General features: G+C 36.3%; 1 protein-coding gene and 1 non-coding gene across 4 annotated transcripts in view; one reads left to right on the plus strand and one right to left on the minus strand.

Annotated features, from left to right (window-relative positions):
- Positions 1-27,643, plus strand: part of EPS15 (epidermal growth factor receptor pathway substrate 15) — a 144,303-nt gene that overhangs the window by 83,142 nt on the left and 33,518 nt on the right. For all 3 annotated transcript variants that reach the window (XM_032360898.1, XM_032360897.1, XM_032360896.1), the window contains exons 13-18: positions 2,090-2,162; positions 17,862-18,023; positions 18,446-18,643; positions 25,179-25,382; positions 27,158-27,274; positions 27,488-27,578. In XM_032360898.1, the coding sequence (XP_032216789.1) occupies positions 2,090-2,162; positions 17,862-18,023; positions 18,446-18,643; positions 25,179-25,382; positions 27,158-27,274; positions 27,488-27,578 (845 nt within the window). The remainder of the gene's footprint in view (positions 1-2,089; positions 2,163-17,861; positions 18,024-18,445; positions 18,644-25,178; positions 25,383-27,157; positions 27,275-27,487; positions 27,579-27,643) is intronic.
- LOC116568411 lies at positions 13,749-13,853 on the minus strand. Its single transcript, XR_004276617.1, has one exon. It is a non-coding gene; the product is annotated as a small nucleolar RNA U13 (small nucleolar RNA).

Below are 27,643 nucleotides of genomic sequence, written 5' to 3' on the forward strand. Positions count from 1 at the left end.
TCCTTCATTTTACCCAAACAGAGACTGTATTATTTGTTGGTGAGAGCTGATAGTCCTTTGTAATCTGTTTTCTTTGTCACCCGGCTAGCTTCCTTTTTTTATTTTTATTTTTTAAAAAGCTCTCTTACTCTTCTCTCTTGGCTGTGTTGTCAGCTCACTGCTTTCTTGTAGCCCTGTTTTCCTGCCTGCACACTTGATCTTTGAGTAGACACTGTCAGTAACAGCAGTTAACAGAGAAGCAGAAAGGATTGAATACAAACATGCATACTAGTGTGTGGTGCTGATCTGTGATGCTGTGTGATATTTTCTATTTTTGTTATTAGCTACCTTCAAAACGAGGGGGCATAATTGATACTTACCCTGTGTGGAATGCTTCTGAGAATTTGCAGTTGTGGGGAGGGGGCTAGTTTTTCATGTGACTTACCTCTGACATGCTGCAGCAGGAATGAAAACATTCTTATGCTCACATAAGGAGGGAAGGAAAAATTTCTTTTTTTCTTCAAGATTGAGGTTGCTGAATTTGTGTGGTATATTTAGGTTTTTCTTCCTGTGATTTCTATTTTTTGATTTTACCTAATTTTATAAGGGTTGGGAGTGGGGATGACCTTTGCATAATAAGTAGATTGAGGTATGGGAGGAATGGGCTGCAACAGTGATTCACATGGTAAGGGACTATTTAAAATCTCAGCAACATCACGACCCACATTGCGACCCATTTGAGAAATGGTTAGTGAGCTCCTTGGCCATCTCAAGTGTTTAAAAGTAACAGTATACAAATAGGTTTTATTCTTGGGCTTTTTTCTTCCTTACAAATCTTAAGAACGTTATGCCTACATATCCAAAACAGTTGATTTTTGTCTACATTTAAAATATCACCCCAAAAAGGGGAGAAATGTAAATATAGCATTAAGTTGCCCCTTAAGGATCTTCTCTGGTGTAATTTCCCCCACTTTCCTTTATGCTACAGCTTAATGGAGCCTGAGCTTATGTTTGGATGATGTCTGGGATGAAACTGAAATAATAGGCTTGAAGCTCTAAGGAGGAACTCTGCAGAACTAGTTTGGATGACTTCTTAAATGCCATCCCCCTTCTTCATGTTGCCTTCTTTTACCTTTCCTCCCACCCAAAAATGTATTGCTGTAGAATTCTATGGATTTTTTCTCGTTTTGTAAAAAAAGAAGAAAAAAAATGAAGGGAGCAAGTCAGTGTGTGTGTGTGTGTGTGTGTGTGTGTGTGTGATTTCAGTACAAGCAGTTAAATTTATTACTCCAAAAGAAATAGCTTTATATTGTAATTCTGAATCTAAGGTTGCTTAGGACTCATTCATTAGGAATGTAGCTCTGATGGAAGCATGTAAGAATTTAGATAATATATCTCAGACTACAAGTGGATCCTAGTATTTTTGATCGGAAGAGTATAGAACGAGATAAATGCTAAATGTGATTCTGTTTTTACTTAGTATACCTTGTTTTATGTATTTGATCAACTGGAATTGACAAGTGGTCCTAAAATAGCTTTTTTGAGTAGAGCAGTATTTGATGGAGCAAATGGATTGTCTATTGACAGTCTTACCCATTTCTTCTGTGTTCTTTCATTCTAAAATTGGTACACACCAGTGATTTAAGGGGAAATTAACACTTCAGAAAATGTCCTTTTCGTTAATATTGTTGACTATTTCTATTAGCCATTTTCATTTGATTTGACAGTGGTACTTAAGGGTTAAGCGTACAGAGCTGATGCAACCCCTCCTTTTTTCACCAGCAGTTTTCATTGGACATCATTTCCATAGCAACAGTGAGATCAGTGAAACCTGAGTGTTTCATTGATTATTTTTCTCCTCTTCCTTTTTTAATCTATTCTCTTTTCACCACATTTTAGTGAGAAAGCATTTTTTTTTTTTAACAAACAGAGCTTATATTGATTTCTATTCCATAAATAATTAAAAGAGGGTGGAAAACTCTGCCCTTCAGTTAAAAATTGAATGTTTCACTATGTATTTAAAAAGCGATTCAGGGTTAGGAGGATGGATAACCATACCGGCTGTAGCTGATGTTCTCAAATATTCTTGCATTGTTTGCTGGTCTTCTAGGGAAAAGAATAATGTGGAACAGGACCTTAAGGAGAAAGAAGATACTATCAAACAGAGGACAAGCGAGGTTCAGGTAAGTGAACTATAAAATTCAGTATTCTGTTTCTGATTTAGAAGGATTCATTTTAAATGTATAGGGTCATTTACTGTGTGATGGTTGTGGTATTGATGGGTAGGTCAAGAAAATACCTGTTATTTATGTGACATAAATATTTGCCTTTTGCAGAATGATAGTTTTTCTCTGAATTCTGGCCTGCACAGATTATACTGCAATGAGAAAGCAGTATTTTTTAGCCTAAATTTCTAGTTTTGAAAGTATTTTTAAGATAATATTTACCTATATATCGTATCATTAAAGGTAAGTTTGAATGACTTGTGATGTAAATATTATTATACCGATAAAATTAAATGAGATCATCATCATCACCATCACCATCATCATCAAAACACAAATTGCTTTTTATGAATGTGAAATTTTGTTAGCTAGGAGACCTAGTATTTTTAAAGGGCTGTTTCTCATAACACTGGTAGGGTGGGAAATGATATGAAACAATTTAAAATAGCATTTTGTAAGTTGCATAGTAGCCAGGATAGCTTAAACTTTAGCATAATGAGATTTAATTCATTTTCACTAAGTGTTGCATTAAGTACCTTCATTTTACAAATAGAAAAGATAATAAAACCTTAGTTTCTGATTGAGAAATGGTACAAAAAAGGGTATTTCAAACATTAAAAAAAAAAAAAAAAGAAAATTGAGCAGTGTTGCATTTAGGGCAATAAACAGTGCATGTGACCATGTTATTTGGGCACTGTTGCCCGAATGTTATACCAGCACATACAGGAGGTTGGATGTAGAAGCACTATTATCAGTTGCCAGTAAAAGCATATGGGTGGGCCTTTTAAAACATGTTACTTATATGTTGGATTTCTGTGCTTGTGCTGATAGTTTTAAATGAATGAAAGCTCTAAATTGGTAGATCCATTGTTTTGTTTTGATGTAGGACATGCAGCGAGATTGTCTATGAGATGTGTTATGCCTGGGTGCAGAGAATGATTTACTGAGAGATTGAGGAAGAAGCCAAAGAGACTTCTTGTTACAAGTTGGTTATTTTATTAGATTGCTACCTTTACTGTATATACTGGAATTTTCCTAAAGATGATGGAAAAGTCAAGAAATCATCACTAACATATTTCCCTTTGTGGTAGTGAAATGGGGGGTGGTTACCTCCATTACATTATTTCCATGCAGTTTTTGAGCTTCTTAGGAAATGAAAAGAGACACAGACTTTAAGCAGTTACTACTGAAAATAGCTTAAGAATGGGAGATAAAATAATCTATAAAAATTTCCTTAATCTGAAGAAATACAGTTACTGATGTAACATGGGACAGCTTCTAAATTTAGCCAGATAGGGTTTCGAAGTGTGAAGGTTTTTCTGATGGACAGTATTTTGTTATTTATGTACATCTGCCTTGGTTTTTCTGCATCTTTTGAGACTGAATTTACAAGGCTGGTTTGGAACAATACTGAAATTTATATTGTTCCTTTCAGGCTAAATGGGTTGTCCTTGAATATTTGATTTCTTACAATTTTAGAAGTTTTGTTATTCGACAAAATTTCTTCATGATTTTTTTTTTTGTCCCTTTTCACTTAGTGGTAAGGTGTATGTTAAATCTTAAGCTTTGCTATATTCGGAATGTATAATTAGCAGAGGGAGTCTATTTTCTTCCTTGGGTGCTGTAAATAAAAGGCATCTTGGAGCATGCTTAGTACAGACCAAATTGTAATGTTTGAACATAAGTTCGTTGGAAAGAGAACTTTGGATTAAAGTTTTGTATTAGTAGATTCATTATTCATTCCACTCCTATACAGGTTATCTCTGTATTATACGTGGTAAAGAGAACACTAGACTAAGAATGACATGGATAAATGACATCTACATGTAATTAAAACTTTTAATTTTGGTGATTATTTTCAGTTTTCTGAAGCAGAAGTGGTAATAAGTAGATTTCATTACTTATTGATTAACTCTGATTTACCCAGTGGTAATGAGGCACAGACTAAGGAATGATATGGATAATTAATATCTGTAAGTAACTCTTAAGTCCTAGTGCTCTATTTTCTTTTCTTTCTTTTTTTTTTTTAAAGATTTTATTTATTCATTTGACAGAGATCACAAGTAGGCAGAGAGAGAGGGGGGAAGCAGGCTCCTTGCTGAGCAGAGAGGCTGACACTGGGCTCAATCCCGGGACCCTGAGATCATGACCTGAGCTGAAGGCAGAAGCTTTAATCCACTGGAGCCACCCAGGCGCCCCTATTTTCTAATTTCTATGGCAAAAAGCAGTTTAGTGGAATTATTAATTAATAGCAGAATCAAAGAACTTCAGTGCTTTCTGACCCCACTTTCTAAATGAGAAATGCCTAAGTGAAGACAGGAGAAAAATAAGGTAGTTTTGACCTATTAGTGAGTGTCTGCCTAATCCAAACTTGGCTTTTTGAGTGTTCTTGCTTTTCTCCACATTTATAAAGTCATAGATAGTAATTATATGAGCTCATATCTCAAGCACAGAAACCAGGTTTTAGATGCAACCAAAGTGCCAAAAGACTAGTTCTTTTTTGTTTTGTATCTCTGTAGTCTTTAGTCCTAATACAGATAAATTAGGAAATCTGCTACATAATTAATTCCTAAATTTTTGTTTCCTATCTGTATTCCTGTGAACTACAATCTTGAGCACTTTCAGTTCAAGATTTTTTTCTTGAAAAACAAACCAGCGGTTAACTTCAACTTTTTTCCTGAAATGATCACTGTGAATGCATATGAGGTATACTGCTAGTTCATCAAGTTCTGTGGAGAAACTAGGCCCAAAGTGATCCAAGGGGAAAAAGCTATAAAATGCCATTCTATCTCAAAGGTATATGGTTTGGACTTCTGTTAAGGGGAGAAGGCAGACCTACATTCTTTCCTACTTTAAATTGCCTATAAACAATTTTATTAAAGTTTTCTTGTGAGTGGTTAAGGAATTAGGAATTCACTCTCCTGTGTACTTTTCTTCAGTGTTGCATAAAAGTTTGTAGGAACTACATGGTATCTGACAAACTTGATTTCAGATTCTGGTTCTGACTCTTCCTAGATTTGTAACCCTAAGTAAGTAATTTAACACTCTACACAGTAGCTTTCTATTCTGTAATATGGAAGAATAAAAATACCAAATACTTAGAGTTGCTGTAGGAATTAAATGAGATAATGCAGTTACAGTGCCTCAGAGTGATTGGTACCATGTAAAAGTTCAGTAAATGTTCTGGTTAGTAATAGAATTCTATACCCTACTGTTATCTACTTATTATCTATCCTCCCTTCATCATCAAGCTCTTCCTTCTCTGACTTCTTTCTTCACTTAGAGCTGTCTACACACAGGACTCACCAGTTTGAAAATAACCTTTTTTGTTTTTTGATTTTTGTTTTTCTGTTACTATTGCCATGTTAGCTACCAACCTGTTTTTTGCTTTTTCTTTATGTGGCCATTTTTTCCTCTTCCTGTCCTTTCAGGTAATCCTCTTTAGTTTGCTTGTTTACCCATACAACTGTGCTTTAATTTTTCTTTCCAGAACCATAATAATCTTAAGGCAAGATCCGTTGGTCTTTTCTGCATTGGTTCCTGCTTTCTTGAATTGTGTTCTGTCAGATAGTCCAGATAGTCACCTGCCTGTCTGACCCTTTGCTTCTGTTGCCTTGCCAGGGACTGATACATACCTTAATACATACCTCGATGCCAGGGACTGATACCTTCCCTTCCTTTTTCATACCACTGGCATCCATATGCTGGTAATTCCCAAATATTTATCAAGCCCTCTACTCTCTAATCTCACATCTCCAGTTAAACATTTTGGTGTTTATCATCTTCTTTTCTTTTCTTTTTTTTTTATGTTTATCATTTTCAAAGTCAGTGTGTCTAAAATGAGTCTCATTTTGTTGAAAAAAATTGGCTTCAGTTTTGGACTCTCCTATTTTTGTAAGTGTTTTCTTTCTCATTATCGCCACCCTTTTACCTAACATCTGAAATTTAGAAATCAGATCATAAGGCTCTTCTTGCCCATCCTCTTCTTGCCCTTCTTCCTAAACCAATTTTAGTATCATGACTCTCAGCTGTGAAAATCTTTACTGCTGCCCACTGCTGCTGTTAATGATGGGAGGATGTCATATCTCATGGATATATTGGAGGTAGGAAAAAAAGATGAGATACAGATCCTCCTCTTATATTACTTATTTTTTTTATTGTCTGCCTCTATTCTGTGTGCCCTACACATTCTCTTTCTTATTTCTACCCTCTAGATCTGTTGTGATCTAGAATGTTCCCTGTCTCTCTGCTTATGTGAATTCTGCCCATGCCTTAAAGCCCAGCTCAAATCCCACCACTTCTCTAAATAAAAGTTTTCCTTCTCTGTCTATTAGTCTATATCAGTCTTTCCTATGTTGGAACTCCCAGAGGAGTGTGTATTTACCTAGATGGTATGTCCAGTAGGTTATCTTCTTGTGCTATGTGGTGTGTGTGACTCCAGTATCTTCCAGCCTCTATTGTAAACTCTTTAAGGTAAGAAATTGTACTGTGGAAAATTTCTTTCACTATATTTGATAATATATTATTAGATGGAGATAAATTTAAGGAAGCTGTTCACAATAGAAATGAATAAACTTCAATTTTGTACATGAAATTAAAAATAGCCAAGACACACCCAGAAACCTTACACAGAAAGGATTGAGAGCATGGTAGGTTCATAAAGTCATACTTTTCCGTAAAGTTCATACTTGTTCATGCTACTCTCCTGCAAAAGAGGCCTCCACTTATTTGTACTTTATCAGTAAAGGTTTAGTAATCATAGTAATTGTCCCTTTTGGGTTCATTTTAATCACTTGGGTTTTTTTTTCCCCCCTTAGATGAAGAGGGATGACTTATTTTGGGTAGAAGTAAAATTAGATACATGAGCTCAACATTCTTTTCCTAGTGATAATGCTCTTAGAACATGCTGCAAAGCATATGATTGGGAAATAAAGGCAGGCTGTTGGTGAGGATTTCTAACACCCACCTAGTTTAATAGACTTCCTTTCTGTTCTTTGACCTAAACATCTTGCTCTGTAGTTGATACTTTTTTAATAGTAAGAATATTCCTGTAGGGGTGCCTGGGTAGCTTAGTTGGTTGAGTGTCTGCCTTTAGCGAGGGTCGTGATCACAGAACTGTGGGATCGAGTCCCACAGTCAGCTCCCAGGTCAGCAGGGGGGTCTGTTTCTCCTTCTACCACTCCCCACTGCTTGTGATCTCCGTCTCTCAAATAAATAAATACAATCTTAAAAAAAAAGAAAAAAAAAGAATACTCCTATAACTTCCATTTTGAGAATTAGGCCAACATAATGAATGTACCTGATTATTTCTAGTTTTGGATTAGTCTGTAGAATTTTAAAAATCAGTTAAATAACATTTTTATAAGATTACTGAAATATGGGGTGCCTGGGTGGCTCAGTGGGTTAAGCCGCTGCCTTCGGCTCAGGTCATGATCTCAGGGACATGGGATCGAGCCCCACATCGGGCTCTCTGCTCAGCAGGGAGCCTGCTTCCTCCTCTCTCTCTGCCTGCCTCTGCCTGCTTGTGATCTCCGTCTGTCAAATAAATAAATAAAATCTTTAAAAAAAAAAATTACTGAAATATTTAAAATTCCCCCGTTCTCATTAATAATTCTTTAGGTATAGATATACTAGTATAAGTACATGTGTTTATATATGCTTTGGGGTTTTTGAGTGAGTATTCATAAGTTGGTGGTATTTTTATTTTTTATTCTGTATTTTATGTGAAACAGATGCAAATGTATTCATGTTGCTAATGCTTAATAGGTTTAATACTTAAGTTACTTCTTCAGTTGTATAACTCACTTGGATTGCTAAAATAAATTTTACTCTTTTACTGTAGCTAAGAGTTTTTATGTATTTGTTTAAATTCTGTTTTTTACTACCTTTGTCACACTTCATGGGATTTGGAAGGATGGGGATGAGTTTATCATTTTCATTAACTTGTGTGATTTCTAGAAAACAGGACATTTTCCTTGAAAGTTCTTTTTAAATAAAGCCAAGATACTAGCTCAAAGATCCCTTCTTTGATGAGGAACCTTGGATGTGGCTGCTTTGGTATTTTTCTAAAACAGACCTTGGCACTCTATTACTGTAGTTTTTTCACTGCATTCTTTCAAGAGTCTTAATTGCCGTTATCCTCCTTTTCTTCTTTTGGTGGCACAGATAGGCAAGTAGAGCATGACCATGGAAAGTAGAGCATAACCAGGAAGGCTTCTGCAAATGTCTTCAGTCACTTACTTGATAGGATGGCATTTGATAGTGCTGAAGTCGTGCACTGAATCAGAAGAGGATTTTCTCAAAGGACTACCTTAAAGTTAAGAGACAATTATCCTAGTTAGTGGAAGATACTGTTTGCTAGGAGAGCCTGTGACTGCCCTAATCAAGGGCAGGGTTGGCGGAGGGGGGGCTTGGGCAGGTGCGCCAAGAGGGAGATGTGCATTTGTTACCTTCACTTAGTCTCAGGATAAGCAAACTATACCAAAAATAAAATAGCCAAGAATATGGGAATACTGATATTGATAGGGAAATTGCATTTCAGTGGTGGTAGCATTGCAAGTAATTTTGCAGTGAAATTTGATTCTGATTCTTGTAGTATGTATGTTTGCATCTGTTCATTTTGATTTTGTGCAATTTAATAACTTTTAAGTTTGCTTCCTGAAAGAGTAGGCCCTTTTGTGTATGGATTAGTGTTACGCTTTTTAAGAGATGATTTTTTTTAAGATTTTATTTATATACTTGAAAGAGTGAAAACCAGAGAGCAAGAGTAAGGTGAGAGAGCACAAGCAGGGTGAAGGACAGTGAGAGAAACAGACACCCTGCTGAGCAGGGAGCCCGATGTGGGGCTCAGTCCTGGGACTCCAGGATCATGACCTGAGCTGAAGACAAGACACTTAACTGACTGAGCCACCCAAATGCGCGAAGAGATGATCTTTTATTATATTTAGAAATAGACATGAAGATGGGGCCCCTGAGTGGCTCACTCAGTTAAGCATCTTACTCTTGATTTTGGCTGAGGTCATGATATCAGGGTTGTGAGATCAAGCCCCAAGTTGGACTCTGCACTAAGCGTGGAACCTGGTTGTCCCTCTCTCTCTGCTCCTCCCCGGCTCGCTCGCTCGCGCTCTCTCTCTCTCAAATAAATAAATAAATAAAATCTTAAAAAATAAACATAAAGAAACATTAATTATAATTAGTTTTAATAGGGACATCTATCTAGCTTAGAATGTATCACTAAGGTGAGGTATTTTCTCAATAACCTTTCCCTTGAAGCCTATAGATATTACTGTATGGATTTTTACTGCAGCTAAGAAGTGAGCCTAGAAAATTTGAGTGAATTTGTTTACTCTGTGGAAAAGAAAGGTCAAGAATGAGTAACTATTATATAGGCTTGTTTATTCCCATTCCTTTTGCACAAACTTATCTTCAAAGAGTGTATTTAAAGTAGCTCACTAAAAAACTGTTTTGAAAAATGTTTCTATTTATTAAAGGAAACCAGCATTATTCCTACTATTGGTAGTTCTTACATAAAATTCGGTCATATCTGAAACATCTGAATATTTTTATATTGGTATGAAACTGCCAGAGGTATTTGATATTTTAAAAACTCCAAACTTGACATTTTCAGGTTATAAAAGTAATATGGGTCCATAGTAATCTTGTAAAATACAGAAAAGTATTTAAAACACCCTACAACTTCACATTCTACAAAGAGCCATTGTTAACATTTTGTTATATTTTTATGAATATACATAAATGGCTTTATATTTATTTGTGATTATACTATACATGCCTCATATTCAGCTTTTAAAAATTAGCATTAGGTCCTAGACATTTTCTTTTCTTTTGTTTCCTTTTTTTTTTTTTAAAGATTTTATTTCTTTATTTTAGACAGAGAAAAGAGCAGGGGAAAGAGAGGGGCAGAGTGAGAGAGAGCGAGTCTCAAGCAGACTCTGCACTCAGTGCAGAACCTTATTAGGGACTCAGTCTGACATCACACCTGAGCTGAAACTAAGAGTTGGCTGCTTAACTGACTGAGTCCCTCTAACTAACTAGCGCCCTCCCCCTAGACATTTTCTTGTTATGTGACCCATTTAAGGTAGATTTTATTTTTAATTAGATTTATAGGAGTGTCTGGGTGGCTCAGTTCTTAAGCATCTGCCTTTGGCTCAGGTCACAATCCCGGGGTCCTGGGATTAAGCCTCATATGGGGCTCCCTGGTCAGTGGGGAGCCTGTTTCTCCCTCTGCCTACTCCCCCTACTTGTGCTCTCTCTCTCTCTCTTACTGTCAAATAAATAAATAAAATCTTTTTTTAAAAAAGCAGATTTACGGGGCACCTGGGTGGCTCAGTGGGTTAAAGCCTCTGCCTTTAGCCCAGGTCGTGATGCCAGGGTCCTGAAATCGAGACCCGCATCGGGCTATCTGCTCAGCAGGTCTTCGGGCTATCTGCTTCCTCCTCTGTCTCTCTGCCTGCCTGTCTGCCTCTCTGTCAAATAAATACATAAATTAAAAAATTTTTTTTTTAAAAAAGCAGATTTACAATAGAAGTAGAGGCATCAAAATTGCATCTATTTATAAAGATTAAATAGTATTTGAGATGAAGCCCAAGATTTTTTGGTGGGGGGAGGGCTAGGAGACCGTGGGAAATCAGTCTAAAGTATTTGAGGATGAGACTAAATAACAGATATTTTTTCCTTTACCCACCCCTGAACATTTTTAATTAAAGGGAAAGAAAAAAAATTTTTCCACAGGATTCTTAAAAAATGCTTTTTAGACTAGCATATCATTATATATAAACTGTATAATAACTTTATGACCGAAGTAAGGTTTTTATGATGGATTATATTCCCAAACTAATAAAATTACTTGAGCTGTAGCTGGCATTTAAAAAAATATTTAATAATTTACTTAAAAGAAATTTTCAAACCACTGTAATTTTCCCAATTACTGCGTTAAAATGAAGCTGTTATTCCATTTTCCTGAAGAATAAGAATAGTACATAGTGTTACGTAAAAAAAAAAACCAAATATATAAGCTTAAAAACACAAGAAAGGTGTATGCCACAGTAATTTGTCTAAAGCAATAAAAATTATTTCCATATAATGGAAATTTTAAATGTCAGATCAATCTTGGTCTATAGATGATGAAAATATTGAACCAGTGTAGAAATTTAGGTATATTTTAATTTAACAAAAAGCATTTATCATAGGTCATTTTGATGTTAGTGTTAATATTGACTAATAGTTTAAGTGCAGAGTGAAGGTTTTTACAGAACAGTAAAAGAACATGAAATCTTCTCTTTCTATCAACCTCAGGCACATATTCCAAGAGTTTCTACCAGGTACTCGAAACTTTGTGGTAGTTACATATCATTGTTTAATTAATCCTCTGGAACGTGCTATGCATTGTACTAGATTGTAGAACCTCAAAGAAAGATGAGACATTGGCTCTGTCCTTCAGTTTAGTGTGTAGAGGTAACTATAATACAATGTAGTAAGTGTGATAATAGAAGTTAAGGACAAACTGCGATAAGAATACAGTAAAGAAGGCTCAAGGTGAGTCAGAGATTAGGTTTGGCTGGGCTTTGAAGAATGGGTAGTATTTCCAGGTAATGATGGTGTGGAAGAACTCTCAAGGCAGAGGAAATGGCTTAAGAAAGGCACTGGGACATTGAAGTATATTGTCTCTTGGAGAAAGAAGATGGTTTATTGAGGCTGGGGTACAGGTGAATGTAAGGAAAAGAGGGTAATAGAAGAAGAGGAAGGATAACATGGGGCCCAGTATTGAAGGTTCTGATGTATCTTGTAGGCAGTTTTACTTTAGCCTACAGGTAAGAGGAAGCCATTATATATTTTGCAGAGGGACTAAAGAACTCTCCTTTACAATGGGTTACTTTTTTAAAGAAAGTTGGACATTTGGAACAAGAAGAAACAAAGAAAAACAAAATATGAATCAAGGAAGGGACAGTGAAAACTATTGAGAGCCAATGCTAGGTGCATATCTAAAACTGTATTTTAATTTTGAGTGTGGATCAGCTAACAGTATCGGCAAGGTTAATAATTTAGGCATGAAAAAATTTAGGCTTGCCGGTAGACTAATGATAAAGTACCAATGGAGCTTACCCTTATGAATCTGTAATCACATAGACTCATCGAATGTCCACACAAGAGACTTTCATGATCTTCCATTGTGTGGGCCCTTTAAAGGGAACTTTTTAAAGAAAGCAGCATGATAGCAATTGCATTTTTAGATCAATCAGTTGGTTGAGAAAATACAAGTAAAAATCAGTTATTAAAAGCATTGTTCGATGTTTTAATCAGAGAAGCATATACATATATTTGAAAAATAGTGGCATACTTGTGAGACATTTGATCTATAGACACTGTGTAACTTGGTGATGAAGGACTCAGACTCTGGAGTATGTAGAACCTACTTTGAATCCATTACCTGCTAACTGTAACTTTGGATAAGTACTTGTCCATCTGTGCCTCAGTTTTCTCACCCATAAAATGTGAATAACAATAGTACCTACTTCATAGATCTGTCATATGGATTATAAATGAATTAATATATGTAAAGAGATTGGGACAATACCTCGCACATTATAAGGACTGTTGTAGAAGTCCTTGTTTTGTGTAGTCATGCAGTCATTCAGAGACTGTCTTCTAAGTTTTTCTTTTGTTGTTCTTAGATTCTTGTTCTGATGAGTACTTGATGGGGTCTTTGAATAGTATGTTATTAAAAAGATACCATTATTTTTAGAAATTTGTGTTCACAATTTTATTTCATCTTTTTTGAGATCTCTGTCCACCTCATGCCAAAACATGTGTTAGAGTTATCAATCCCTTCTTCTTCACTTGTGGTTCCTGGAGAGAATTAAGTCCTAATTCCTTTTGGAAACCTTTTTATAAACAATCTCTCTCCTGTATATCTGCAGTGGTACTAGTATTGTACCATTTTTCAGAGAATTGGGAAAATAGCCACTCAAATGATTTTTCTGTGGTCCAGGCGAGGAAGCCCAAATGTTAGAGGACATATAAATCAGGCCATCTTGGCTGCTCTGTTTCATGTGGTAATGATAATGGCAGTGGCTGCTTTCATCTATTTGCCGAGGTCTCTTTTGTATTTTTTTTTTAAATAGACTTTTTTCTTTAGAGCAGTTTTAGGTTCATGGTAAAATTAAGCAGAGGGTACAGAGATTTCCCACTGTAATGTTTTAGTTTCTGTAGCTTTTGTCATTAAACATAAAGTATAGTACATAAATAAATATAGCATTTTAAAAATGATTAATCTTTAGGAAATTCCTTCCTACACTGAGATCTCTATTTTCTTCCATACATTTTTTTTTTTTAAATTTTATCTTCCATACATTTTAAAGTTTTGATTTTCACAGTTAGGTCTGTAATACACCTGGACTTTATTTTTCTCTTTAATGTGATTTACAGTCTTCTTTTTATTTTATTTTTTACCATATGGGTATGCCCAGCACATATACTGAATATTTAATTCTTTTTCCTTCCAGTCAATTTTTTTTTCCAAGTTCGTGTCAGACGGGTAATGTGCTGATGTTGTAACAAGGTTTGAGGGGAGCTACATGTCACACAATGGTGTGAATACTCAATCATCATGCTTATGAACTACAAAAGGATCCTCCTTCCAGTGAATTTTAATGTCATGTTTTCACATCATTATTTCTGTATATATTAGATCTCTGTCTAAATTCTCTTTTCTGTTCCCTCAATCTATTTTTCTATCCTTGATCAATACCAAACTGTCTTTAATTATTTTAGTTTCCCTATAGTTCATAATACCTGGTCGGTTAAGTCCTTTTATGTTTTACTGTGCTGTTTCTTTTTCTTTTTTCTTCTAAATGTGTTTTAGAACCAGCTTGTCAGGCTTCTTACAAAGCCTTATTAGGATTTTAATTGGAATGTATAGATTAATTGGGAAAGAATTGACATCTTTATGATGTCACTCATCATTCACAAATATTTATGGAGTACCTCTTGTATACTGGGAACTGGGAAGATAGCAGTGAACAAAACTCACAAATACCTCCCAGCTAGTGGAGCTTATGTTGTAGTGGAAGGCAGTAGACCATGAGCAATATAATTTATTTAAATTTTATGCTCTGTTATTCATAATAGCCCAATACTGGGAGCAACCTAAATGTCCGTCAAATATGTATCCATACAATGAATACTGCTCAGCAATAAAAAGGAACAAACTGCCTATACATGCAACAACTGAGACTAGATTTACAAAGCTAGATACAATAGATTATGTATGGTATGATTCCATTTATATGAAATTTCTACAAAAGGCAGAAACTGTAGTGACAACAAATCATTGGTTCCCTGGGGCTTCAAATAGGAGTGAGGGTTGACTGCAAAGGAGTATGAGGGAACTTTTCCGATAATGGAAGTGGTGTAAACTGGGTTGTGATGATGGTTGTACAATTGTATATTTGCTAAAACTTACTTAATTGTATACTTAAAATGGGCAAATTTTATGATACGTAAATCAAATTTTAGTCATGAAAGAAATTGAAGAAGACACAAAAAGATTGAAGAGCATTCCATGCTCATGGATTGGAAGAATAAACATTGTTAAAATGTTTGTACTGCCTAGAGCTATCTATACTTTCGGTGCCATCCTGATTCAAAATTCCACTGACATTTTTCAAAGAGCTAAAACACACAATCCTAGAATTTGTATGGAACCAGAAGAGACCCCAAATTGCTAAGGAAATGTTGAAAAAGAAAAAGCTGGGGGCATCACATTGCCTGATTTTAAGCTTTGCTACAAACTGTGATCACCAAGGCAGCATGGTACTGGCACAAAAATAGACACATAGACCAGTGGAACAGAGCAGAGAGCCCAGATATGGACCCTCAACTCTATGGTCAAATAATCTTTGACAAAGCAGGAAAAATATACAGTGGAAAAAAGACAGTCTCTTCAATAAATGGTGCTGGGAAAATTGGACAGCTATGTATAGAAGAGTGAAACTCGAACATTCTATGACACCATACACAAAGATAAATTCCAAATGGATAAAAGACCTCAACCTGAGGCAGGAATCTATCAAAATCCTAGAGGCGGAGCGCCTGGGTGGCTCAGTGGAGGTCATGATCCCAGGGTCCTGGGATTGAGCCCCACATCGGGCTCTCTGCTCAGCGGGGAGCCTGCTTCTTCCTCTCTGCCTGCCTCTCTGCCTACTTATGATCTCTCTCTCTCTCTCTCTCTGTCAAATAAATAAATAAATAAAATTTTTTAAAAAAAAAGATACGTCTCCAAAGGCAAAGGAAACAAAAGTGAAAATGAACTTTTGGGACTTCATCAAGATCAAAAGCTTCTTCTGCACGGCAAAGGAAACAGTTAACAAAACAGAGGCAACCCTCGGAATGGGAGAAGATACTCGCAAATGACACTACAGACAAAGGGCTGATACCCAAGATCTATAAAGATTTTTTCATACTCAACATACACAAAACAGATAATCACATCAAAAAAGGGGCAGAAGACACGAGCACACACTTCTCCAAAGAAGACATACAAATAGCTAACAGACAAATGACAGATACATGAAAAAATGTTCATCATCATTAGCCATCAGGGAGATTCAAATCAAAATCACATTGAGATACCACCTTACACCAGTTAGAATGGCAAAGATTAACAAGACAGGAAACAACAAGTGTTGGAGAGGCTGTGGAGAAGGGAACCCTCTTACACTGTTGTTGGGAATGCAAGTTGATGGAGCCACTTGGGAAAACAGTGTGGAGATTCCTTAAGAAATTAAAAATAGAACTACCCTATGACCCTACCATTGCACTACTGGGTATTTACCCCAAAGATACAGACGTAGTGAAAAGAAGAGCCGTTTGTACCCCAGTGTTCATAGCAACAATGGCCACAGTCGCCAAACTGTGGAAAGAACCAGGATGCCCTTCAGTGGACAAATGGATAAAGAAGATATGGTCCGTGTATTATGCCTCTATCAGAAAGGATGAATACCCAATTTCTATATCAACATGGATGATACTGGAAGAGATTATGCTGAGTGAAATAAATCAAGCAGAGAAAGTCAATTATATGGTTTCACTTGAGGAGCATAAGGAATAACATGGAGGACATTGGGATATGGAAAGGAGAAGTGAGTTGGGGGAAATCGGAGGGGGAGACAAACCATGAGAGACTGTGGACTCTGAGAAACAAACTGAGGTTTTTGGAGGGGTTGGGGGGTTGGGTGAGCCTGGTGGTGGGTATTATGGAGGGCATGTATTGCATGGAGCACTGGGTGTGGTGCATAAACAATGAATTTTGGAACACCGGGAAAAAAAAAACAACAATAAAAAAATAAAATAAAGCTGTTTAAAATAATTATTTTGTACCAATACAGATGAGCCTTGAAAACATGCTAAGTCACAAAGAAGTCAGTCATAGAAAACCAGATGTTGTATGATTTAATTTATAACAACTATCCAGAATAGACAAAGCTTATCAAGATAGAAAGTAGATTGATGGTTGCCTGGGGTGATTGGGAGGGAAATAGAGAGTGACTTGCTACTGGGTATAGGGTTTATTTTTGGGGTGATTGAAAATGTTCTAAAAATAAATTGTGATGATTCCATAACTCTCTGAAGGTACTAAAAGCCGTTGAATTGTACACTTTAAATGGATGAGTTGTATAGTATGTTCATCTGAATAAAGTTGTTCTAGAAAATGAATAAAACTACTGCTATATATGAAGGAGACTTAGGGGAGGGAGGTGGTGGTAATGGTGCTAGTGAGGAAGGCCTCACTGTGAGAAGGTTATAGTTGAGCAAAGACTTGAAAGAGATGAGGGTTTGAGCCATATGGATACCTGTGGAAGACCTTTTTCTAGGAAGAAGGGATAATCAATGGAAGATCCTGAGAAAGGAGCCTGTCTGGTATGTTTGAGGAGCAGCAGCAGGGCCAGAGTGACTTAGCAAGGGAGAGTGCAGTAGGAAATGAAGTTGGAAGTTGGCAGGGCCATTGTGAGGGCTTTGGTATTTACAGTAAGGGAAATGGGGAATCAGTGCCGAATTTTGTATAGAGAAGTGACTCATCTGACAGAGATTTTTTTTTCAGTGGCTGCAGGGCTGAAAATAAACTGTAGGTAGCCTGGGTAGAAGCAGGGAAACCAGCTAGAAGGCAGAAATCCAAGAGAGAGAATGGTGACTTGGACCAAAGTTGAGGAAAAAAGTGGTTAGATTTTGAATATGTTTTGAAGGAAGAAGCAATAAAATTTGCTGACAGATTAGAGATGAGATGTGAGAGAAAGAAAAGAGTCAAAGAACATGCTAGATTTTTTGGCCATAGAAATTAAGAGGGAGAAGATTGAGGATAAAGCAGATTTTAGGGGGGAAATACCAAGAGTTCTGTTTTTGACATGTTCGAGAAGCTCATCAGACATCCAAAGATAGGTTTGAGTAAGCAAATTGGATTTTAAAATCTGGAGTCTAGGAAGGAAATCCTGAAGTAAAGACAGTATTTAAAGCTGGGATATCTCCAATCTGCCAACACAATATATTTAATAAGACTTTGTATTCCCTTAAGATGGGGTTTTAAAAATTGTTAACCTTCCCCACTCTCCAAAGATAATAAATGTTAATACTCTTGTATTTCAGGATCTGCAAGATGAAGTTCAAAGGGAGAATACTAATCTACAAAAACTCCAGGCCCAGAAACAGCAAGTACAGGAACTCCTTGATGGACTGGATGAGCAGAAATCCCAGCTGGAGGAGCAACTGAAGGAAGTTAGAAAGAAATGTGCTGAGGAGGCCCAGCTGGTAAAGTCTAGGGTGGAAACATTCTTCACTTGTTGTTGCTGCTTTTGTTGTTAGGTAGCAATCTAGTCAACAGTTGGGGCACATAAAGGAGTTGGAGCACTGTTCATCCAGAAACTATAGGTCCTCTTTTTGGGAAGGGGGCACTTCCTGTACTGCTTTTCCAGATTTTAACTGACTGAGCCACCCAGGCACCCTGATTATTTTCCAAATTTTAGCTGAAAGTGTGGTACCTATGCCTTCAAGTCCCTCTATTTATTTCCTAATTGCCCTTTTCTACCAAAAATACATACTTTAAAAAAAACAAAACAAAACCCCACCAAAATAGTAAACTGAACAAATAAACATATTTGCATTATGGAGCATTTTAATGACAACTTTTTTTTTTTTTTTAAATCCCCCTTGTCATTTCTCCCATGTTACAGATCTCATCCCTGAAAGCTGAATTAACTAGTCAAGAATCGCAGATCTCTACTTATGAGGAAGAGCTGGCTAAAGCTAGGGAAGAGCTTAGTCGCCTACAGCAAGAAACAGCAGAATTGGAGGAGAGTGTGGAGTCAGGGAAGGCTCAGCTAGGACCTCTTCAGCAACACCTGCAAGATTCACAACAGGAAATCAGTTCAGTAAGTCTTTGTGGCAATGAGACATGCTCAAATGGGGCTTCACCATATCCTCTTAGTAAATAATACTTTCTCAATTTGTGTTCTTTCCTCTCTGCCTAGTCTGTTATTTTTTTATTCTTTTTATACAAGTAGGTTTCTTGTTGCCTGTTATAAGTTAAAATTGTCATACATCTTGTACATCTGGTTATTATCACTGGAGTCATGGCTAAGGGTATGGGTTTTGTAGATGTATGGTTTAGGTTCATGTTCTGGCTCTGCCACTTACTGCCTGAATCATCTTAGTATCAGATTCCTCATCTTTAAAATTGGAGAATTTTTAAAAAATTGGAGAATTAACAGTCCCTCTACCTTTTACGTCTGCTGTAAGGATTAAATGAAATAAATATAAAGGATTAAACACTGTGAGACAGTTTAGCATTGTCTAAATGCTCTCCAAGTGTTTGTTTTTATGTAACCTGCCCTCCTCAACCTTAGCTTATTTGGTGACCTTTATTATTTTAATTAGGAAATTGTTCTTTATATAGATAAAAATGCTTTGTTATGTGGGTCCACAGTATAGATCTTTTGCTTTGTCATTTCTAGGCTAACCTAAATGGAGAATAATATTTTATAGAATGATAGTAAGATGGTTAGGAGGAGAGAGATGGTGTAGCTCATTCCTTTCATTTCAAATTTGAACTGAAGCCAAGGAAGGTTAGGCAACTTACTTAACCTGTGGTTAACATTGCCTTTAAAAGAGCCACAGCCCAGAATCCAGATCTTCTAACATGTAGTCCCATGTTCTCAGTTAATTATTATGTGTAACAAAGTCCTACCCCTTGTTAGGCTTTCTTCCCCGCCCCCCTCTTTTTTGTAAAAAGATTGATTGATTGATTGATTGATTGATTTGACAGACAGAGGTCTCAAGTAGGCAGAGAGGCAGGCAGAGACAGAGAGGGAGGGAAGCAGGCTCCCTGCTGAGCAGAGACCCCCCTCCCCAATCCGGGCCTTGATCTCAGGCTCCATCTCAGGACCCTGGGATCATGACCTGAGCTGAAGGCAGAGGCTTTAACCCACTGAGCCACCCAGGCGCCCCCTTTCTTCCCCTCATTTATCTCACAGCTGAATACCTACTCCCTCATCTTGAAAAACATGGCTTAATTTTTTACTGCTTTACAGCATTTTCTGAACCCTGTCTATATTGGACTCTGCTTCTGTTACAGCAATAGTAACATTTTCCCCTGCATATTTGTTTATGTGTCTGTCTCCCTCAGCAGACAGCTTTTTGGACTAGGAACATTTTTTTCTCTCTTATCATTTAGCACAGTTCTTATCCCAGTGTAGGTACTCAATAAACAGGTAACCCAATAGAAGGCTGTCTTAGTGGGAATGCTACCAGCTGAATGAATATTCTTTTTTTTTTTTTTTTTAAGATTTTATTTATTTATTTGACAGAGAAAGAAAGATCACAAGTAGGCAGAAAGGCAGGCAGGCGGGGTGGGGGGAGAGCAGACTCCCTGCTGAACACAGAGCCCGATACAGGGCTCCATCCCAGGACCCTGAGATCATGACCTGAGCTGAAGGCAGAGGCTTAACCACTGAGCCACACAGGCGCCCATGAATGAGTATTCTTTAAAATAATTTTCTTCTTTGAGTTTACTTAAAGTATTTTTTATAAATGATTTACATACCATAAGATTTATAGGTTTTAAGGATGCAATTCAATGATTTTCAGTAAACTTAGAATTGTTCAAGCATCACAATTCAGTTTTAGAACATTTCTGTCACTCCTAAAACACTCCTTGGACCCATTTGTAGTGAGTCCCAGCTTCTGCCCTTAGGTAACTACTCGTCTGCTTTCTCCTTCTGTATGTTTGCCTTTTCTGAGCACTTCATGTAGATGAAATCAGACACTTTGTAGTCTTTTTCTTGAGGTTTTCTTCACAAGCATAATGTTTTTGAGGCTCATCTGTTTTATAGCATGTATCAACACTATTTTGTTCTATATTTATAAAGTATTTTGTTTATTCTCTCACTGATTAATGGGCATTTGGAATCTTTCTACTTGTTGGCTATTACAAATAATGCTGCTATGAAAATTTGCATATAATTCTTTGTGTGGACATGTGTTTTCATTTTTGGGGAGTATGGAATAGTTGATTATATTGTGAAGTTATGTTTAAATTTTTTTTTTTAACTTTAAATTGCCAAACTGTTGTCCAAAGTCGCTATACCATTTCACATTCCCACTGGCAGTATATGAGGGTTCCAGTTTCTTTCTCCACAATCTTACCAACACTTTATTGTCCACCTAACTAATTTCAGTCATTCTAGTGGGTGTGAAGTGGTATCTCATAGTTTCTAATTTCTACTTTTCTAACAACTAGTAATACTGAGTATCTTTTCATGTGCTTATTACCCATTTGTATATCCTCTTGGATAAAATGTCTGTATAAATCTTTTTCCCATTTAAAAAAAATGTATTGTCTAATTATTATTAAATTACAGAAGTTTTAAAAAATATTTCCTGGCTGTAAGTTCCTTATCAGATATTTGATTTGCAAATAATTTCTCCCAGTATCTGGCTTGTCTCTTTGTTTTTTGAAAGGGAATTTCTTTCAAAGGAAGGAACATAAATGAGAAAAGTAGAAAAGATTCTGGATATTATAAATTATCATTGAGAAAATAAAACAGTGTTTCTGAACAAGGAAAATAATCTCAGCAAACTATACTACGAAGTGTGCCAGATAATATTTGCTATCTGTGGAAGGAATTAATTTATATTCTTGCATCTGATCTCAAACTTCAAGAACAGACATACCAGGGGCACCTGGCTGGCTCAGTCAGTAACACATTTGACTCTTGATCTTGGGGTTGTAAGTTCAAGCCCCACATTGGGAAAGTAAATAAATAAGTAAATAAATCAGCCACAGACACACAAAAAAAGAATAAACATACTGATTTCTTACATTTGACTTAGTGACTTGTGTGTCTTTCCCACAGAGGGCAGTATTTTCCCATGGGCCTATTAAAAGATGAAGATCCAAACTGTGAATTACCCTGAAATTTTAATTGCTCTTTAAAGCTAAACTACAGCTTTTCTGGAAAGAGGTATAACTTAGGGAAATTTTCTGACTTGCCAAATTTTCATTTCTACTTCTTACCTTATATTTATGGTAAGAAAAAGAAAAGAAAAATAAAGAACCTTTGGCTTTAATTCTATGTATCTTACTTACTCAGTATATACTGTTTTTATACAAATGTTTCTGGCATTGTGATAGTTTATTGCATTTCTCTTGCACAGTTTGTGAAGAACTTGTGTTAGTTGTGTAATTTCTTTTTTCTGTATCCTCCAAGTTTATGCAGAGACTAAGAAAGAAGACAGGCTAAGTGACAGGTGTGTGAGAGGGCCAGGCGCAGAAGGCCCAGTTTTGTTCAAGATTTTATTGTCTCAGAAGTAACTATAAGAAATAGGTTGTCTTGAATAGTACTCTTTGATAAGCAAGTATTTCTACATACTGCTTCATCTATATATTGGTTATTATTTTAGTGTTAAGGTTTCAAATTTTAGACTGTAAAGGTTTAGTGGATATTGAAATTATTTTAATGGTCATGGTAAAATTTTTTTAAAAAATGAATTAAGACAGGAGTGTTCTGGATCGTTCAGAGCTTTTGAGTCTTTGGTGCTGCTTACTACCAAAGTGTTGGTTATTTGGGACTCCATGAGCTGACCCAGCTTGACATACTGGTAACTAGAAGTGAATAAACATCATCTTACTGTTCTTCAAATGCATGTGGCCTGAGGTGTCAAGATCATTTTGTGAGCTTCATAGGTTCAGTCAGGGACAAGAAAAAAGTCAGAAGGGCCATGACTGGGAAAATAGGAGGTATTGCACAGCCCTGAAGCAGATGGACAAGAGGGGAGCTTTGCTTCTGGTCCCCACAGAAGACATCTCCCTGGCCAGTATAGTCAGTGATTGTGCCTAACTCAGTGAGAAACACTGCCTTATCCATAAAACCTAAAATTATTTTCTCCTTATAACGTAAAAGTGTTTCATACATGCACATTTTTTTCCCTAATACACATTGCAAGTTTTTCATATATAAAAAAATTGAGTTAACTGTTGGTAGTAATGGAGTACTACACTATGTATATTTTTAAAATAGAAAGTGAAAAGTCTGACAGTTCTACTTCCTGGAGAAAAACAATATTTGCAGCATGGTATCTTTTTAGAATTCTGTCTGTACATGGATGCACCTCTCTTTGTGTGCCTGTGCATTCATATGTATTCCTATACAAGTTGTTTTTTGTTTAGAAAAAATAAAGACATACTTTGTATACAAAAAATAAGAATGAAATAAGACAGAAAAAAAAAAGAAATAAGACAGAATAGGAAAAATGATGGTGCATTACATGGAATAAGGATACATATTACTTCATGAAACTTTTTCACAACTGTATATACATATGTATGTGCATATAAATTATACGTTATAGATGAATGTGTCTATATTGCACATATGTGTTTATGTGTATATATACACACAGAGAGACCTAGCCAAATAAATACATGTATTTACTGGGTTAGGATGTAAAATCTATTTCTTTCCATAAATTAATGTTAAAAGCCACAACTTAATATCACTAGGAATATACAAGGCACATGCTGTGTATTACAGATATGTAGTATTTTGGATTGTTTACTAAATACAATGCACTGTGATAGGTACAAATGCTTACTGATATACATTGTTTAAATTTATAAGCACAATACTATGTCCATTCAGTAAACATAAATTAAGCACTATAGTATATACATCATTGTGGTAGATGTTGGCAGTACCAAGTTGATAGCACAAGTTGTGGTTCCTACCCTCAAAGAGCTCAAGGTCTTTAGCTTTTTAAAAACGGAGTGAATTAGTAGAAAAGAAACAGGGAAACTTAATTGGTACAATAGTGAGAAACGCAGTGTGCTAGGCACTTTTATACACATTGTCCATTATTTATACAAACCTTTACATTTTACAGAGTTCTTTGAGATATATCTTTGCCACATATAATCATCTGTGGAGAAAGGTCTTACTTTATGGATTAAGAAATAAAGGCTTGAAGAGGTTACTTTAACTAAGATCTCGACTAGAAGGTGACAGAGATTGACTGACATCTGTTTTCCCAGTTGAATATAGTGTTCTTTTCCCAGGTTATGGCCCTGAAAAGATCTGTGGAGAATTACAGATTCTAAAATGAGCAACTTAAAAACCTTATGCAGAAAATAAGATTAGGGGAACTGAGCCTTGATTTATGAAATGTCCAGAAAACACAGGATGCTAATAAATAAAGTGAATTCCAATGTAATGAAAAAAAATATATTTTACGAAAAATGGAAACTATTCAGTAAAATTCCATTCATTACTCTTTTTCACTAGGAAACATATTTTTTTTTAAAGATTTTATTTATTTATTTGACAGAGAGAGATCACAGTAGACAGAGAGGCAGGCAGAGAGAGAGAGAAGGAAGCAGGCTCCCTGCTGAGCAGAGAGCCCGATGCGGAACTCGATCCCAGGACCCTGAGATCATGACCTGAGCCGAAGGCAGCGGCTTAACCCACTGAGCCACCCAGGCGCCCGGAGACATATTTTGATTTTGCCCTCTCTTCAGTTTTTTTCCCTGCCTCTGGGCCCAATATTTTTCTTTTAATATATATTACAGTTTATTAAATTCTGCGTCTCTCTTCCTCTGTTGTTCCAGGAATATAAAGTCACTTGGATACTGGGATCCAAAATACTTTGTCCTTTATTTAACATGTTTAGAATAGCTTAGATTTTAGAGACCACTCCTAGCTCTCTAGCCCGTTAATAAATAATGCTGGAGCATAGGACAGTAGCTCCTTTTACCTTAGTCTTCACTCCTCTCCTTCCCAATAGAATTATGGATGGCTCTAAATCCTTGTGTTCTCTCCCTGAACTTCCTTTTTTTTTTTTTTACCCCCCCAGAGCTTCATCACAAAATCTTCTCTTGTTCTGTTACTTTGCCATCTTTTCCCAGTACCCTGACCCTTTTTCCGGTTATCCATGAAGGATACCAAGATGTAAATATTTGAATCACAATTCTTGGAGCTTTAAAAAGATGTGCAAGGGCGCCTGGGTGGCTCAGTGGGTTAAGCCGCTGCCTTCGGCTCAGGTCATGATCTCAGGGTCCTGGGATCGAGTCCCGCATCAGGCTCTTTGCTCAGCAGGGAGCCTGCTTCCTCCTCTCTCTCTGCCTGCCTCTCTGCCTACTTGTAATCTCTCTCTGTCAAATAAATAAATAAATCTTTAAAAAAAAAAAAAAATAAAAAAAATAAAAAGATGTGCAAAAGCAAATCCATGTATACTGTAATGTCAAGAAGACTTACTGGGATGGATTACTGAAATCTCTCTAAATCGTGCTGCATTCCCAGAGGATTCTCCTTAATGGAAACAAACTTATCTTTGAGTCTAAGGATGTAGCTCTTTTTATGTTTTGTGTTCTTCTAGTAATAAATTGTGTTTTGTATTTCTACTTTGTGTTGACAGATGCAAATGAAGCTGATGGAAATGAAAGAGCTGGAAAACCATAATAATCAATTAAATTGGTGCAGTAGCCCACACAGCATTCTTATAAATGGTGCTACAGATTATTGCAGCCTTAGCACCAGCAGCAGTGAAACAGCTAACCTTAATGAGCATGCTGACAGCCAAGGCATGTTGGAGTCAGAGCCCATACACCAGGAGTCTCCAGTAAGTCTAATTGTTCTATAACCTTCATAATCAAGTTCAGAAGAAAAAAATTAATTCAGCTCAGAGTTTTTGTTGACATCATACTTAATATAAATATGGAACCTTGCCTCATCTGAGGACAGTTGATTTTTTTCCCCAGAGAGAAAGAGTAGGTACTCTGATCCGATAATTCTGACACTTTTAACTAGTGTAAAAATGTGATTTTAACCAATCCATTTGTTATAAAGCATGTTTTCAAAACAGTAGCTCTATAGATAGTAACTTTTTAAAGCTTTTTTTTTAAAATATTCCACCAATGCTGAAAGTAATTCTTTACTCATAATGTTGAGTAGATTTATTTACTAGTTACTTAGAGAGCACACAGCAGTGCTGCTGTTACATGTGAGAGCTGCAGAGACAAAAGACTGTAACCCTGCCTTTAAGCAGCATACAGTCTAGCAGTGTAACACTGTGAAGGGCTGTGATAGTCAGGGAGGACAGCTTGGAGGAGCTCAAGATTGTATAGAGAAAGCTTTATAGGTGAGCTTCAGAATAAGAAGTGTTAAGCAAAGAAGAAGGTGGTATATTCCTGGCAGAGAAACAGCATTTGCATAGGTATAAGATGGAGAATCATGCTGAACAGGGTTCTAAGAAGTTCTCAAAGGATATCTTGTGATGGTGCGGGGAGTATTAGTAGGAAATGATGTCCTCTCATAGTGGCTTCCTGCATTATCTCTTAAATAAAATATAGATGTTTGCACCCCATTACAGACTTGCTGAGCTAGAGTTTCTGGGATGGTGCCACATACCTGTATTTTTACAAAATATTCCGTGGGTGATTTATGAGGTGCCCCCTGGATAAAATGACTACTTTTAGGTCAGAAAGGGACAGAGAATAAGAAATTTGGATTCATTTTGAAGCATTGGGAGATTTATCTTACTGTGGTGAGTAGCCATTGAAGAATTTTAAGCAAGTTGTGACATAATTGCATTTACCTTTTAGAAAAATACAAAAAATGGATTTGAGAGTAGGACTGGATGCAGGGAGATATGTTAAGAGACTATTGGAATGATCTGTGTGAGATTGTTTTAGCCTAAACTGAAGCAGTAATAGGAGGGATGATGAGAAGAATACAAGTGTGCGAGATACTAAAGACATAATATTAACAGACTTGATTTGTATTTAGGTGTTGCAGTCTTAGATACATTATACACTGTTCTTTTAAATACAAAAAGTTATCCTTCAAGGACATAGTGTGGTATGAAATGAAGATTTCCCCTGCCACTTCTTAAGCCCTATTACCTACTGGTCTAAATCCAGAAAGCAAGGGGAAGCCATTGAAGGATGTTTAAACATAAGAGCCCCAATCAGATATTTTAGATCTATTCCTGTAGCTACTACAAGAAGGACCAGTTGGAAGGGCACATATTGGAGGCAAGAAGGCAGTTAGAAGGTTACTCCGGAGCAGAAGGATGGTACTGTAAATGGATAATAGTGACAATGAGGAAAGAAAGGAATGGATCTGAGAAGGAAGTAGGAGGTGAACTCAGCAAGACTTGGAGGCTAGCTGGGAAATGACATGAGGGAAGTGGTTAAGTGGTTTTAAGTTTTCTGGCCTGAGTGACTTTAATGCTTAATGATACTGTTTTCCTAAGAAGGATTTTAAGAGAAGAACTCATTTAATGAATACATTCTGCTTGTCTTCTGTATTTTAGCAATCTTTGTTATTCTTTGTCAGTTTCCTCTGCCAAGTAGAAAATACATCTTTAGTCCATATAACGTTAATATTTCGTAGGCAAGAAGTAGTCCTGAAATACTGCCTTCTGGTGTGACTGATGATAATGAAGTGGCAACTACAGCTGTTCATGAGAAAGTTTGTCCTGAATTTAATAGTGACAGACATTCAAAAGAGGTAAAAATAATTTTATATGTAAATGTTCTTGTTACAGGTTTTCCTAGATGGGTTATACACTGTTTTAGGCTAAGGAAAAAAAAATGTATTAAGTGAACTTTATGACTACAGAAATATTTGTTATTTTTTTCAAAGCATGTTATTTTATTTTAAAATGTTACATCTTATAACTGGTTTCTAAAATAATACTTTTTGATTTAAAATTATTTTTAGGGAGATCCATTTAATGTAGAATCAAGTTCACTGACAGATCCTGTTGCAGATACAAACTTGGATTTTTTCCAGTCTGATCCTTTTGTTGGCAGTAAGTACTCTTATTTTTATATTATGGATTTACCAAAAAAAAGTCTTTTTCATGTAACTATATAG

The sequence above is a fragment of the Mustela erminea genome, chromosome 10, assembly GCF_009829155.1.
Source record: "Mustela erminea isolate mMusErm1 chromosome 10, mMusErm1.Pri, whole genome shotgun sequence".
NCBI classification, from domain to species: domain Eukaryota; kingdom Metazoa; phylum Chordata; class Mammalia; order Carnivora; family Mustelidae; genus Mustela; species Mustela erminea.